Raw genomic sequence first — 16,649 nt, forward strand, 5'->3', positions numbered from 1 at the left:
GCAAAAAGCACAACTGTGACCGTATTTACTTTTCACTAAGAAATCTCCTGTGTTAATACTGTACTGCCGACGCCAGGAGATAAAAATTAAAATACTGTATAACTGAAATAAATCAATGAATGAATGAAAATTGGGGGAAAAAAAAAGAAGAACAAAGAGAAGACCCATAATCTCTCCCTCTCTCGTCCACTTCTCTTCCTCCTCCACTCTCTCCTCTAATATACAGAACAGAAAATATACACGGAACTACATCTCAATTGAGTAAATTATCTTCTGATCCTTGAAAGATAGCATAACATTTCTCAATTTCCTCACACCACCTACAGTTTTCTCAATTGAATTACGGAATGCTTTGAACCCAGCACTGTAGACGTGCAATGAAGAATAAAATTGCAGTAAATATTAAGACCATGAAGGACTCAATTGCTGAATCCAAAAATTAAAGGGCTAAACTGTAAAAAGCTTTTATCTTCCAAGGACCAAGATAATTTTTCACTCCTACACATGACCTTAATGCTTTCATCAATGTAACGAACCTAACTCTCCTAGAACAGCCAGTGCTTCCGCCTTGGTTTATGCTGGATTGGTGCATCTACAATGAAGATGATAAAACAAATAATCATCTCATAAAGTGTTCAAAACTCCAACCAAAAAAGCCACTTTTGGGAATTTAGGGCGAACCAACCTTGAATTTCGTATAGTGAATTGTAATGAACCTCAGACCAGAAGCTCAACCACAACTCTGCATCATTAACAAATGAATAATAGAATGCGCGCATTAACATACTTTTTTCATAATTAAAGATCTGTAAGATCTGGATCACTACTTAAGAGCAAGCAAAAATCCTTTTGCAAGATTATTGATTTTATGAGACACGCATTTTTCACCAGATGCATCGATTCATGGTTAACTGAACAAGTGTTTTGACCATGGCGATGAGTAACGAGAGTCTTACCGCGCTTTGGTGCTTCGTGCTGCGGTGTAATTTCGATGAAACAAGTGTCTCTGAATGATGTTAAAAGGCATATTTTCGCTGCAAACTAAATTACAAACAAGCCAGGTTATGTTACATTCTAACAGCTAACAGTAACACAAAGCAAAAAAATATAGCTGAAATTCAATTTCTTTATAGCAGCATATACGTATATACTCCCCACCAATTTCCAGAGGTGGCACTTGGATCACAACAAAGATAATTTAGTGTGATAGAGGATATCAAGTTCTACTAGATGACTCCATCTAAGCAAAGAGAACACAACGCAAAACCTTTGGCGACAAATACTTGTCCAAGTATAGAGAGCAAATTCATCATTCAACTTAGTCACTATCAGTGACAGCAAATGATAAAGTAGAAGAACCCTTTCAAATGTGCAAAAACAATGGTTACATTCACTACAGGCGTGTGTCATCACCATTTCCCAGATGATTGGTGGTGATGATCATCATTACCGTTATAATTATTAAAAATCATTAACCTATCAGTAATAAAACAACAACAACAACACAAGCCTTTATCCCACTACATGGATTGCAAGAGCACAATGAACAACTTTGAAAAACTGATCATTTTGCCGCATCGCATAGAAGAAGTTAATTTCCATCTCAGTTAAAACAGCAGTGTATAGATAGCATGAAAAAGAAAGAAACAAATACTAATAAATTCGCCCCATCACACAGAAGAAAGAGCCTACTTGAAAACAGCATAACACACCTTATCAGCAGCTGCCTGTAAGGTAACATGGTCCCCCCACTCTCCAGATCTGCCATGAGGAAGATAGATGGAGAACGCAGTAAGTTTTACAACAGCACGTGAAAGAAAAAATATTTGAGGAACCCATAAAGGTAATGGCTCAACGAATAGTTAACGGTAGCAATAAAAATTTGCCTGAAAGACACATACTTCGCCATTTTCTTGTAATATCGTTTGTATTTCATCGGGACATAGCATTCATACAAGGAGCGATGGTCTTTGAGCTGGCAAAGAGAAATTTTGGGCAAATAAGCATTTCAAATTGTCTATATATAATTTTAATCGAACTATTAAATTCCATGCTTATCCACCACAAACAATTTGTATTTTGGTTTATCAATGTATGTTATCTCTTTTATTTCCCTCTCTTATATGTTCAGTTAATGCAAGTATCCTTTTCAAACATATTAAACATATATTGGACATTTAAAAGAATCAAACTCAAATTATGGCCCCCCTGGAGAATGCAACCATTAATTTAAAACTCATTCATTTGTGCATCAGAAATTTCAACTTTTACTTTAGTTAAACAATCAAAACCCACGAAAACCAGATGTCCTCGTAGCTAGCAATATGCATTTGGCTGGAACTTTCTGAGTGGACTTACCTGTTTCACAATCTCTTTCCGAACATTCTTATGGTATTCAGGCGACCTATACAACTGTTCTGAAAGTGCACGGAACTGCAAGATAGCGAGAACAGTTAATAAATGTTCCTAAGCAGATAATTTTAGAAAATCGTTGCCACAAATAATACCTGACAATTCCCATCTCCAGAAACTTTGACTTCACATAGACCATACATGTTCAACCTATAAAAGTCAAGAGAGACATGTTTAATACCTCCAAGCCAGTAAGTGTATAGCAGTAAAGGGTTTATAAAATTTTACGAGCTGATCCCTCATTATTTGTGACAATACATCATTAGATTAAGTAATCTTCATTTGAATGCCCAATTTGTATGCATATGGTCTCCAACTTCTCTCGGTTGTCAAAAAGAAAACACAATCCTTGCTTGACCAGTGATGTTATTAATTATGCATGATGAACACTAGCTCATTACTATTACAGCTATCTTTCACCAGAACTTTGAATATTCCTGTCAAGAAATGGCTGAAATACACAGCTGCAAGGCAGCATACCTCTGAAGAAGGCGTTGGTGATCCATACTTGCATCATTTGTGTCAGGTATGAAGGAATTAATCCGGGGCACATGCTGAAATTTCGAGTTAAGGAAATTAGTAAAGCACAAAAATTCAGGCACTTTCTCGCCTACTGCCTTCTAAAAAAGGTGAATAATCTCTCCTCCTAGTCATTAGTTGACAACTATAAAGAAAGTTCACTTTTCTATGAGATGAAAGTGGGCAGAATACCATAACAAAGTCATTAAGAACAACACCCCAACAGAGTCCAAAGGGGGCAAAAGCAGCAAGATAATAACAGAAAATATCGAGAATGCTGACTTAGCATGATCCTCTAAAAGAATTAAATCTATCCCTTCTCATCTGTTGAATTTTAGTGATATTTTTTTTTTTTGTCCTTCGTATTTAAGTGATAAGATATTAACACCATACTTTACTTAACCGTCATTTGAGTGATTTGCAAAGAGAAGACTAAAACTGGAACCTAAATTAAGCACGAATATAGTATGACCAAAATGGGTGCGAAAATTAAAGTAAAAGGCATTGTTAGATAGTTTGGGCAATGACAGTCGTGAGAATTCTTACAGGAACAGGTGCCAAGTTGGAAAGGCGCCTACCAACTGCGCCATCTAATTTGGCATACTCTTCAGATAACACAACAGCAATCATGCGATCATCCTCAATATCATGTTGACTGCTAAGAGAAGTTGAACTCGAACTTTCACCAATATACTGAGTTCCATTCATCATATCTTGGGAACGAAACAACCAAAATCTTTCAAGCAAAAGCCAATCTTACAATGATCCAGGGTTAATAAACCTGAAACGATTGAAAGGCCTTTATCCATTAGAACTGTCCACAATCTTGGGTTTTTCCACCCGGGGAGTTTTAACATGAAGTCTTCATGCAACACCACATAAGAAAACAACACAGACTGTTTATTAATTTACATTTATAAGAATATTTATCCAGAAGAGTACTTTGGAAAAAAAAAATTGCAATATCATGATGATGATGCACCAATTGTGACAGTGTCAATCATACAGGTCAGATAGCACCAGGGAAAAAAAAAAACAGCACTTCTTTATGGTGAAATTAAAGAGAACTCAACCTTCTAAGGTTACCAAACCTTTCGTACCTGCAGATATTCAAAGTAAATAACACCATGACAGGTCAGAACCTAATATGACAATAACGCGTGCACTGCACTGCAACGACTCATTTCATCAATAAATCTGCAGTTGACATAAACGGAATTCCAAGTCTATATGATGGTTGACTTACAGGTTTGGAGCAAATAAATTTCAGGCTCATATTGAAAGAGAGTTATAGCTCAAAAGTTAACAGCCTTTTCGATTGATCAGAGGCGGGATTACAAAAATGGATGCTTTACTCGAAGAATAAAAAATCAGATCTAAGCAATTGATTACCAAGCAAGGAGCTTTCTGCCCAACCCCTAGAAAAACAAAGCCAAATGGCAGGATTTCAATATAACGATTCACAGCAATCCAATTCTAAAACGATGAAGATCAAGAGAAAGAAAGGTAACATGGACATCGATCAAATCAAGAACATCGAGGAATCAAAAGAACCAGACAGCAACAGTGGCGACAGGAAAAAACACGAGACAAAAGAATAAGGAAATAAAAGAACACCTGCGATTGAGAAGCAAGAATGTAGAAGGAAGCTGTGTGAGAGGATTAGACAGAGGAGGAAAGAATACGGGAAAGAAGAGATATTTTCAAACTCGCGTTTTAGGTGGGATACAGATAAATCACGGACACATCCTGCACTAAACCAGGGAACTAATACCCAGTCGATTTTTCCTTCGTTCCGATTAAAAAATAAAAAATGAAATTAGAAATAGACAACAAAATGGTCGGAGAGAATTAAAAATTGGAGCGACGTGGCTAGCATCGGCGGGCGGTTGAAATTCGCGGGTTTCCGAGTTACGCAGGTCGTCGGGAGTTCGCGAGTCACGACTCGGGGACGCGTAACGTCTCACCGGTCGGTAGGCCCCACCCTTGGCTAGTTGGATGCTTCCGAAAGAAATGTCTCCCCAAACAAACGCTCCTTATATTAAAAGGTAAATAAGCAAAAATATCACAAAAGTATCAATTAAAAACACTCAATATTTTAAAATTAAAAAAAGAAATAAATACTTATAATATTATATGAGTAAATATAAAAGTAATTAAACTATTAATTTTAATTATTAAATACTGATTGTACATATCACGTGTCAGCTTTTGTTAATATAAAATAACAAAAATGTAAAAATATTCATAAATAATAATGAATTCAAACTTGCCAATATGAGAGGCAAAATTTAAAACCACAAAAAAATATGGGGTGGGCAAAAACTCATTGCTACATTTTTTACAAAGAAAATATTTAAAAAATAAAAAAAATATAAAAGCATTAGAATTATTGGGGGTAGGGGGAGCACCCCTCTTGCCCCCCACTTGTCCTGCTCATGAAATTATAAGTTAAGAGTAAAAATATTTATAATATTATTAAAGTTAATGTAAAAGTGATTAATTTATTAAATCTTTTAAATATTAATCATTTGGTTAACAATTAAACAAAAATTGATTATTTTTTTTGCTGATATGGACAAAAATATTTTCACATGATTTTGCAAACAAGAAAAATAAGTGAAGAGAAAGAAAGGACGAAAGCAAGATACGTGGCGATAAAAAGAAATTATGTGACATAAATTTTGATATCATAAACAATCAATCAACCTTTGTAAAAATTTGTTTAGGAATATTTTTTTTATATCAACAAAAAAAATGGTCATCATCTACTTAGGTGTCAACTAAATAATTAACATTTAAGGAATTTGATGAATTTGTTACTTTTATACTAACTCTGATAACATTATGAGTATTTTTACTGTTGATTGATGACTTCATGAATATTTTTACCCCTTCATTAGTCAATATTGGCAAATATTAACATATGATATGCATGATCAACAGTTAATAATTAAAATTAATGGCGTTAAATTAAAGTTAATGATTTGATCACTTTTATATCCACTAATGTAACATTATAGGTATTTATACTATTTTTTTTATTTTAAGATACTGGGTACCATCTGATTAATTATTTTATAAGTATTTTTGAACATTTATTTTATATTAAATCGTCTCTTCTCCCTCCACTCACAAAAGATCCCGGATAGTGTCTCGCTCTCGCTCTTTTACTGTCCGGCTCTTTCAAAATGGATTCAGCGATGAAGTTGAGTTGAGCCGTTCCAAGGAACAGAATGAAGCGGAAGAAGCCGCTTCCAGGGCAGGGTTGCGCCGAAACGGACAGTTGAGATGAAGCTTGAGCTTCGCAATTGACGTGGCGCCACATGAACGCTCTATTTCATGCACGACTACGAGATAAATAAAAGGCTAAAAGCGTCCGAAAAACGACGACGCACAGGGGCGCTGAACCTGCGCGTCTTGCCCCGGAGGATTCAAGTGCCACAAGTTTGTTTCGCCGGGAAGTGAGAACGATGAAAGCGAGAACAAGTAAAACAGTTGGTTTAATTTCTTTAGAAAAATGTCAATCAGGTACTGTAAAGATATTAATATTAATAATAACAATAATTACAAATTCTTGATTTTAGAAGTAATCTTTACTTTTGATTAAAGATATAAATAATTAATTGAGAAATTAATAAAATATATTTAAAATTATTTATAATATCAGTTGAGAATTTACGAGAGTTAATTATAAATATCAATATACATATAAGCTACTTGAAAAATTAAGAAAATATATTTAAAACTTTTCATAATGTTTGTTAAGAATTTACGAGAGTCAATTATAAATCACAAGTTAATTATTTATATTTTTTACTTTTAATATATAGATAAATTAATTGTGATTATTTATAATGTTAATTAAAAATTTACAAGAATTAATTTTAAATTGTATGCCAATCACTTGTAAATTTTTATTACCACTTAAGAAATCAATAATAAAAAAACTTAAAATTTTTTGTAGCCTTAATTGTAAATTTACAAAAATCATTATTCAAACTAATTAATAAAAGATGATTTATTACAAATAAGAATCATGATTTGTTATTAAAATTTTAATATGAGGTTTGTAATTATTATTAATATCTTTATAAGATCTCTAATTATTATTTTCTCTCTCTATTTTTGTTTGGCATTATTTGCTAAAAAACAATCTTTTTGGAAGTGATTGTGGTTTAGGTAGCGAAAGGCGGAGGGTTACCTAACACGAGAAATTATTGAATCACCTATTCACTTTTAATCATGAAAAAAATTTAGCGAGGACTTTTAATTTAATTTAATTTCAGTTAAAATTTTAAAAGTTCTAAAATTTCAATAAAATAATTTGGTCACAATGAAATTTCAAAAATCTAGAGATACTGATTAAAATTAAATTGGGTCACGGTTTTTCAAGCGATTACATCCACCCAGTATAGACGTTTCTACGATCCTTCTTTCTTTCTTTTTCAATTTATCTTGTTTCTTTTAAACTTGTATATTGATGGGTTTGTTTGGCTCGTGTGACCGAGGACATGAAAGAGAAGGACGAGCAAGGCAGATAAGTTGGTAAAATTTTATAAGCAGAATTACTCCCACTCGATACATTTAACTTAAGAAGTTTTATAAAATTTATTGATAACTTAATTAAAAAATGATAACTAAAATATTGAGGGACAATTAATTTCCCAACCCTTATAGTTTCACGTAATTTTTAATCAGGTCGTTAAAGGTTTTTTTTTTTTTTATCATTTTACAGAGTCTTTATAATTTTCTCGTTGTAGGTGTTAATCCCTATAATAAAACTCTGTTAACTTTTTTAGTGTAATGGCTGCTGAGGTGGCCGTGAATGATTATTATGCCCTAAGTCAGTGTACCTGTGGATTAAAATTGCCACATTGAAAAGAAATAAAGGCAGACAGAAAACCACCTATATATTTCCTATTTTTCATGAAGAGCAATTCAGTCTAACCCATCCATCCTTCGATTGCGCAGTTTCAATCCTTGGGTATTGTTCTTCGAGATTTGTAGCTATAGACAATCCTTGAGTGCTGCGCAAATGTCTTGTAAAATACAGAATGGGTGGAGGAGTATTAAAATCCCAGAAGCTTAACCAAAAAAATCTCTCATCAAAACTCTCATCTTTGCTTGAACTGAACCTCTATCGCCGCCGCTGTCAACGATGAAATCTGGAGACAGTAGGCTCAACGCACTGCCACGGAGCACCGTCTTCACTGCCAACTGGCAAAGATGCGAGTTCTTTGTCCAGAGAGGCCCCACTACACCCCATTCACTGGGTTTATTGATTAAAATCCCAGAAGTTTAACAAAAAATTGATCTTCTCACTCCAGAAAGCTTCGTGTATTGAAAATAGATTTTGTAGCAGCAGCATTCCATTCCATTTGAAAAGCCTTTACAAACTCTAAGAGTCTCTCTCAGTCAAAGGTATCAACCCCTTCACATTAGGACCACGTGCAGATCTCTCTGCCCAATTCACCGAAACAGGAAGCTTTAATTTGTTTCAATCACCATCGAAGTCTTTATTAGCAGCTGTCTTTGCAGCACCGCCGCCACCTCCACAAGCTCCACCCCACCAAAAACTCATCGGAGATCGAAGACTAAAGTCCGATCCATTCGTTTTTTTTTTTTTAATTTTAGGCTTCAATTTTTATCCATGTAGCCAACTCAGCAATTATTAATTCGGTTACATTGAAATTAACGGAATTTGATTAAAAGGGTTAAAGTTTATAGTTGAGAGAATTTTAAGAATCCAATAAAAAAGTAAAAAACTTCAAGGACTTGCATAAGAATAACATGAAACTGTAAGAACAAGATTAAGATGCTGTTTAAAATTATTTTTATTTTATTATCTTAATAATTGATATTTTATAAAACATATTTTGAGAATAATAAAAATAGATGTTTTTTTCATTCTTCGTTATTTTTTAAAATAATAATCTCAAAACATCTGAAAATTATTTTTATTTTTTTATTTTTTAAAATAATATTTTTTTATTCTTTAAGATATATTTTAAAATACATTATCAAATAAATTTTTTTATTTTTTTATTGTACAGAATAAAAAATTATTTTTAAAATAGATTGTCAAAGACGCCCAATCTTTCCTTTACACGTCTTTTACGTATACAAGTCATGCTTCAGTGGCAAATTCTGATTTAAATAGTAGTCACATTTTTTCTAGGTATTTAGTACTAAATCGATATCGTTATGATATAATTATTTGATTTTCACGAGGAAAATAATTTGAATATTATTCTGGAATCAGCCCCCAACACGCCAATACAATTCATTCACCGTACGGAAAAAAGACAGGATACGTTTCAACATTCTTCATGCGCAATCCGTGTCCAGTTTAAAATAAAATATATTATCATCTTTCACAATTTAAAAAAAAAAAAAAGGAACTCCAGTGGTGGGAGCCGTAAACGCTTTATGGGGGGACTGTGTCTTCTTTTCTTCCTGTCGTGCCCCCACTTTATCTTTGTTTCCGCGGAGAGATTTCTCTTTTCTTCCGCAATTCGCAACCACAATTCATGCTTGTTTCACTCAAGTTTCAAAATTCCTATGATATAAGAAATATACAGCTTATCTGGGATTCATGGCTGTAGCGGTCTATACATAATTTTCATGGTCACAGGCTTATGGAGTTACTTTAACCCGCTCTAATCTGTAGCCATCCATCACACCGTCCCCAACCCCACGCGACTTCCCAATTCTTCTCGTCTTGCACCGTATTAGTATCAGAACACTCCGCATCACAACCCTTGCTCGCGGGTATTCCTTATTTAGTAATCTGAATGCCATCACAAACGAAGATGAACTTAACCCACTAAATATGATCAATATCTGGCTGACTCTGGAATTCACTCGTCGTTATTCTTTAGCATCTCCTCCCTGTGCCTCTTGATTGACTGTTGCTTCTGCAACATCAGGTCGTCGTGGACTCTCTTGATGAACCAATCTGCCACGTGGTCTATGTCGTCCTCCAGTTTGAATTCTTCCCCGGCCGCCTCCTTCGAACTCTTCACCATATCAATAACAGAGCCCTCGAAATCCTCTGTGTCGAACAGAGTGTGTGTCAGATCCGGGTACTTCTCATCCTCCTCTTCCTCTTCATACCTATAGCAACTTTCATACCCATCTTCACCTTTATCCTCTGACGAGACTGTCTCCATCTTCATGCGCCTGGGCAGGGCCTCGCAGGAGTGGGCATTCTCGTCGTGGCTCACCGTCACCCTGCTCTGGTCGCATCCGTCCTCCAGAAAGCTATCATCTTTGGGATAGGAATGATGTCCCAGAACAGACCGCAGCTTGTGGGAAATGGAGCTCATCAGAAACTTCTTATTCCTCAGCAATGAGAATATGACCAGGCGCGTCTTGATGGCGTTTGTCTTTGTCTTCAGAGCCAAGGCTTTCGACTTTGCCATTGACTTCAGAGTAGCTATGATTTGCTTCAACAACGCAGACGCTCTGTTCTTCATCTTTTCACTCCTATGTAAAAACTGTACACTTATGGTTTTCTACACAGTTTATGAAGTAGCCAAACAGACCGAGAGGGTATTTTAAGGCTAGATTTAAAGATCGCTATCAAAAAAAATTATCTGGGAACTCTTTTGTGTGAGCGAATGATAGATAGATGGACGAAGAAGGAGAGATTATGAAATATCAAGAGGAAAAGTTGCACTGAGCTTGTACTTTGAGAATGCAAAAGCAGTGATTTGGCATGAAACACTACAAGGTGGGTACACGGGTTTATATAGACAAGGAGGAGCGGCTCTATAATTGTGTGAGTGGGCTAGAAAATAAATCTAAACGAAGGAAGATTGGTGGCTAAGGAAAGGAAAACAGAGTGGTCGAAAGGGAAGGTTCAAAAAGCAAGAAACGTGAAGGGACAGGTGGCCTCACATGATTGGCCTTGGGAGTAACGGCTGGTCTAGTGGTATACGAAGCCGTAGCAAAATCTGTGAATTCATGGAAGAGTGGGGTACGTGGGGGAATTTTGCCTCTTTTCGCAGTTTTGAGTGTTTCATATCTTGATGAAAAAGCATAAATAATGATGTGATGGCCCCATTCCCTCTTCCTAAAAGCTGAGGAATTTTATTGGAGCTTAGCCATTTCCGTTTGGCTCTTTCAATAATTTGAGCCCTGCTTTGTGGGGAAGACCTTTGAAGCTTTTGAGGAAAAGAGAGATTGGTAAACCTAACCCCATCATACGTTCTACAGCACAGTTGCTGTTCGAATTATGACCTTTAGGTTTCCTATTGTTTTAGGCTTAATGACTAAAATAACCATCTGCTTTTGGCAATTACCGCTTCCTTCTCTTGAGACCACTAAGGGGCCAAATGACATTGTGTTTGGCAATCTCTGTCGATCTATTAGATATTCTCTTTTTTTAGGGAAATAAGGATCTCGATTTTGTTTAGTGCACTCACAGATCTTCAACAAAACGAGGCCCTCGTGTATACTATTCAAAAATTCTGGACCACTCTTACTGCAGCAAAAGAATTTTAGGGCTCTGTTGAAAACTTAACCCCTAAGGTTACATATCTTCACATTTTTCATTTTTCATTTGGATCCTACCTACTTCTATTTCTAAGTGTCCACTTGCTGTTTGTTTTTTGCGAGTCTGTTACCAAACAACAATAGGATATCATCACAAAGGACATGGGATTGCAAGGCACGCGCGCTTCATTACTTGCCCACCATTAACTAATTAATCAATATATCGCGATGCATAATAAAATTTATAACTAACTGCATTATTTACAAATTACTGTATATCATCAGCATAATTTTATACGCTAGCTTTACTCAGGCTTTTTTCAAATTTAAAAGAAGTGGACCTGCTGGTGCAGCCTTGCAAGCTAGTAATTAAGGTGTTGCACGCAGTATGTTTTTCACGAAATTCTCCCCAAAATCCCCACATATGTAAAACAAGTTTTGATTTGGAAGAAATTATATATAAAGTAATCCGCTACTTAATTTACAAACAGCCATTCCAATTTGTAAAAGCATATATAATAATATTGGTATGCATGCATATTCCATCCACATGTAAATATTGGTCCCAAAAACCTAATCTGTATTTTTACCCAAAGTGCGACACAGATTATAGTGGACTTGTTGCACTTACTCGATCCAAACCACAAATATCAAGCTAGCTAGCTAGCTGTGAATGTCTATATGCAGTTGTGTGCAATTAAATAAACGAACTTTTTCACATCATCCATGTACGCTTTTTAGAGCTTTACGAAGTTTCAAATATAGCAGCTGGGGTTTGATATGTTTAATTTCTACGAAGAATCAAAGAGAGACGAGACGTGGGGGCTTTCTAAAAGTAACTAGAAAACGCATGCATCGACCTTCCCCCCTCAACAATCTCGTTTGACCTAATTAAAGTGAGCGCACCACATCGATCTTTTTAACTTTGTGGAGACAAGAAGGGTCTGGGAGGCGCAGTATAATCTGTAAAGATCAATTTGGTTTATTAATTTAATCAGCCTTTGATTATGGATATTTTTGAAGTATAATAATAAATAAATACGTTAGTTATGCCGCGGAAGGCCTCAGCACTATGAAACGAACGTTACGTTGAAGTAATTCCCCAAAACTAGCTCTAGTGCGTCAGCTAATCTTCTTTAATTAGGATTGCCTTTGCTTTGTTTTTGTGGTGAATAATGCTTTAGTTAATTAGTATAAGCAAGGAAGGATCGTAAGTACGTTAGATTTAATATCTCAATTTATATGAGTGAAATAAGTTTGAGTAAAGCGATGTACGTACCTAAAGAGTCCATTATTAATTGTGATACCTTAATTATTTCGAGTTAAACCCCTATAGTTTTTCTAGTGAGTCCAAAGATAATGAAAGTAATATAAAAAATATATCATGTATTAGTTATCAACTGATTGACTTATATGAACTAGTTCAGTAATCGCTTTCATAAATAAATTAGTTAATTATCGCAAATTATTCTTGACCCAATCAATCAAGAGATGGAAAATAATCGATGACTTCAGGGTTGTAAGTTAAGCCTTTTTTCATTGAGCTCACTTGTGTGGTTCACACAAAATCATAAAAATTAATCTGTTTGGGCTTATTAATTAATGTAAATATAAATATTTAAAAATATTTCAACATAATGTTTTTATGACAAAGAAAATTAAAAGTGACACTTTACAACTAAGTCTTTTATTTTTATACTTCCTTTCAATTTAAATTTTCATTAAAAGAGGTATTCATATTTAATATTTTACTGTATTTTGAACAAGATTGTCTCCAATAAAACCATACATGTAGGTCGTAAAAACTATAGAATAAAGGTTCACATAATTAAGATAAAACATATGGGAAAGGTCTGTGTATTTTACTTTTTTATAATTGAGTTTTTAAAATTTAAGAATTTTATAATCTATCATTAATTTGAACTACTTTTTTAATCTTTATAATTGAGCCCTTCAGTTTTACATTTAACCTTTTAGGATTTGTAAATAATCATGACAAAGATGGAATATAATGTTCGTGTTCGATTACATTTTTAGTTTTTTGGTATGATATCAGCTGCCTGTGCAGAGAAGATATGCACGTGATTATAACTGATAGTAGGTGCCGTGGAAACAACACTAATCAATAATGATTAAAACGAACTGATTATAACTTTTTTGGAGCTTCTAAGCAGTTTCTATAGATATGTGTGTGTGTGTGTGTGTAGAAAGAAAGAGATAGGGTGTAAAGATATATCAGCTGGAATGGTTACTTAGTAGGAGGAAATGGAAAAGTTTGTAGCAGAAAGTCTGAGAATGAAGAAGGAACAAGGTTGAATGAGCGAAGAAGTCTCATCTCTATGGGCACGTACATACAGAAGCATATGTATAATTTTAACTTTTGGTTTGCCTTTACTGTGAACCGTATGTATGTTCTGGTGCATTATTAATTAATTAAATGACTATAAATCATGTCGTGCATGTATAGCACATTAACTGCTTCCCCGTGACGTCTCGATCGTTCTCTGTCCAAAGAAAAACTGCTACTCGCCTGAGCTACAGATGGAATATTTGTTTTGGTCTTTTATGGGGCACCAGTGTCTCAATAATTAATTATTATATCCATCTTTATTCTTTTATTCCTGTCAAATGTTAGGAGGGTTATTAGATATTTGAGAATTTTATTTTTAAAATAGATATATTTAATGGGAGTGAAATTAAAAGTTTGTTGAAATTTTAGATAGAATTAATGGAATTAAATGTTTTGTTTAGTTATGGTAAAATTATTGAAAGTGATTGACAAATAAGATCAGAAAAAGTACTAATTAACTTGTTTATCATTAATTATTACAAGGAGGTATGTTCATTTGAATGAGAATTTCTTCCCACTTATTCTTAATCAGCTATTACTGAACATTTAATTTAATTTCCGACTGGGTCGGTCTGTAACGAAAATGAAAATTATCAACAAGACTGTCTGCTACTTTGATCTGTATGTAGTTTATAAACATTAAAATTAACTAGAATGAAATTATGCATATGGTTTACGAAGATCAAAAGTGCCGATTTAATATATAATTTACATTGGGTACTTGTATTCAGAGATCGTAGTAAAAAAAAAAAAAAATAGTGGATGGAGATTACGTAGCTTTAGTGCTTTATAGTGGAGAACTTTACTTGGACGGTGGAGCAAGTTTTACGGCGAGATTCCCTGTTTTAGACTCTACTAGAAGTTTCCTTTTTACAACCATCCTTATCTGAAAAATAGAATAAATTACCCGTTTCCATCAACAAGATAAATATGCATTTTTCAAAATTTTAAATCTTATTACATTTTATTTTTATTAAAAAAGTAGTAGTCATAATTTGCCTTGGCGTTTAACGAACGACAAAGCTGATGGTCAGAAAGAAGGAAGCTAAGCCAATTGTGAGAAGCGTTGTTAAGGATGAACCGCAAAAGAGGCAATGAGTTCAAGAAATTAGTAACACAGTATCAAATTAAATTTTTTTCAAAAATTATTCTTATTATTTAACATTTAAATTTCAATGAATAGTAGAGAAAAGGGCACCGCCTCAAAAATTAGAATTTGTAAAAAAAAAAAAAGGTCATATTATATATAGATGGAATAATAGAACATTACTGATTTAATTTAGTAACAAAATCGGCCGTAGCACTGTGATTGGGCCTGAGTTGAGCTGAAAACAGAAGGCTACATTTCTCGTTTATGCTTTACAAGGCAAGCCAGTGCACTATACACAAATTATGCGTTCAGGAGAGCTAAAAAAGAAAAGGATGCGTTCAGGTGGACCTTAGCTTCCGAATATTCCAACATGAGTTTGCAACATATAGCTTGCCATAATCATCCAAGAGTGAATCATGGAGAAAATACTTACTGCACTAACGATCAAAAGAGAAAATATCAGTTGGATCAATTCTCAAAGTCAGGTAGCGTCCATACCAAGCCTGCTTGGCCCAATCACATAAAAGAAACAAGTGTTCAGTAGCCTCAGGGTGAGATTTGCAAACAGTGCAGAGAGGATTCATTGCATATTTTCTGTTATAAAGAGATCTTTGGTGGCTAATGACCTATTTAAAGCGCGCCAGATAAAGTGTTTGCTTTTTTGTTGCAGTTTAAGCTGCCAAATGCACTTCCAAAGGTCATTAGAAATGATAAAGGAAGAGCTTGGAGATTTGTTGATTACCTGGGAAGAGGCAGCCTTTGATGTTCTGTAACCAAGCTTAGCAGAATAAACACCATTGTTAGCAGCAGTCCAAGCTAAAGTATCAGAAGCAGGTTGTTGAGGAGTGTGAATTTTCAGAACACCGGCAATAGTCTCAAGGGTACAGGTATTAGAGATAGAAGATAAATCCCAATGATCATTCATTTACAATGACATCAACAACTGTAAGGTTTTTGTTGATAGTTGCTCCATCAATAGCAACAATTTAATATTTGTACCAGCACCTAAATTCCAGCAAAGATTCTTATCCAGTAACTCCCTCCCAGTTAACATTGAATAATTAAAATAATTCATAATGGTTTTACCACAAACAAAAAAAGTTCATAATGGGAATGACCTATTTAAGTGATAAAAACATATGGAATTGAATGCGTATCAGTACATTTCCGAATTTAAACTAGAGTACTTTTTGAAGGCAAAGGAATTTCTTAGGCCAATGAATTGAATGGAACGCTTTGGTTGAGAAGGTGCCTTGGTAATAAGCCTAACAAACCAACTTCATTTGAAGGACCCCTTTTAGTACACCCTCTCGCCAAACTCCAATTATTGCAACACCCCCTCTTCCCCTCATCATTTTGCCCCCCTTTTGTCTTTTTTCTTTGCTCTCATCTCATTTCCATGCACCCCATCACAATCTCATGCCTAATTTTTCTAACTCATCCCTCTTATCTCATTCCATTTAGAGTTAGGAACATGAGCCAAGTTTGATAAACTATTCATTTAAATTTATTTTTATATTGGGCTTGAATTTATTTCTTAAAATTGTATTTTCTTCTAAACCATTAAAGAGGTTTCTATGATGCTATCAATAAGAATCTTTTTCAATGTAAGTAATTAAAAGAGATTTTTTGGAAAAACTAGCACATTTTTTATAAATAACTAATTCAATTAATTTTTTGATCTCTGTAAATTATCTAGTTCTTAAGGTAGGAGCGAGGGCCATAAATATTAATCTTTTCTTCAAATTTAGGAAATTAGAAGTTTGATATTGAAAT

At 34.4% G+C, this 16,649-nt stretch overlaps 2 protein-coding genes across 5 annotated transcripts; both read right to left on the reverse strand.

The window, feature by feature from the left end:
• Positions 1-80: 80 nt before the first annotated feature.
• On the reverse strand, positions 81-4,923 carry LOC129293303 (OVARIAN TUMOR DOMAIN-containing deubiquitinating enzyme 12-like). 4 transcript variants are annotated; one of them, XM_054931218.1, is made up of 11 exons: positions 4,549-4,923; positions 4,324-4,349; positions 3,478-3,712; positions 2,893-2,966; positions 2,508-2,562; positions 2,359-2,433; positions 1,902-1,975; positions 1,713-1,761; positions 957-1,041; positions 686-742; positions 81-592 (listed from the first exon to the last, which is right to left on the reverse strand). In XM_054931218.1, the coding sequence occupies exons 3-11, from the start codon at positions 3,640-3,642 to the stop codon at positions 546-548; spliced, it is 681 nt and encodes a 226-aa protein (XP_054787193.1). In that variant the 5' UTR covers positions 3,643-3,712; positions 4,324-4,349; positions 4,549-4,923; the 3' UTR covers positions 81-545. The 4 variants fall into 4 exon arrangements, with proteins under 4 accessions (XP_054787193.1, XP_054787175.1, XP_054787166.1 ...); XM_054931200.1 differs by having other exon boundaries at positions 4,178-4,349; XM_054931191.1 differs by lacking the exon at positions 4,324-4,349.
• Positions 4,924-9,277: 4,354 nt separating this feature from the next.
• LOC129285495 (uncharacterized) lies at positions 9,278-10,672 on the reverse strand. The gene has a single exon (XM_054921239.1). It carries the CDS (start codon positions 10,410-10,412, stop codon positions 9,795-9,797), a length of 618 nt encoding a protein of 205 aa, XP_054777214.1. The 5' UTR covers positions 10,413-10,672; the 3' UTR covers positions 9,278-9,794.
• Between the last annotated feature and the right edge of the window lie 5,977 nt (positions 10,673-16,649).

Source organism: Prosopis cineraria, unplaced genomic scaffold (genome assembly GCF_029017545.1).
Source record: "Prosopis cineraria cultivar Desert tree isolate PC_DT_omini unplaced genomic scaffold, ASM2901754v1 PC1, whole genome shotgun sequence".
Lineage (NCBI taxonomy): Eukaryota > Viridiplantae > Streptophyta > Magnoliopsida > Fabales > Fabaceae > Prosopis > Prosopis cineraria.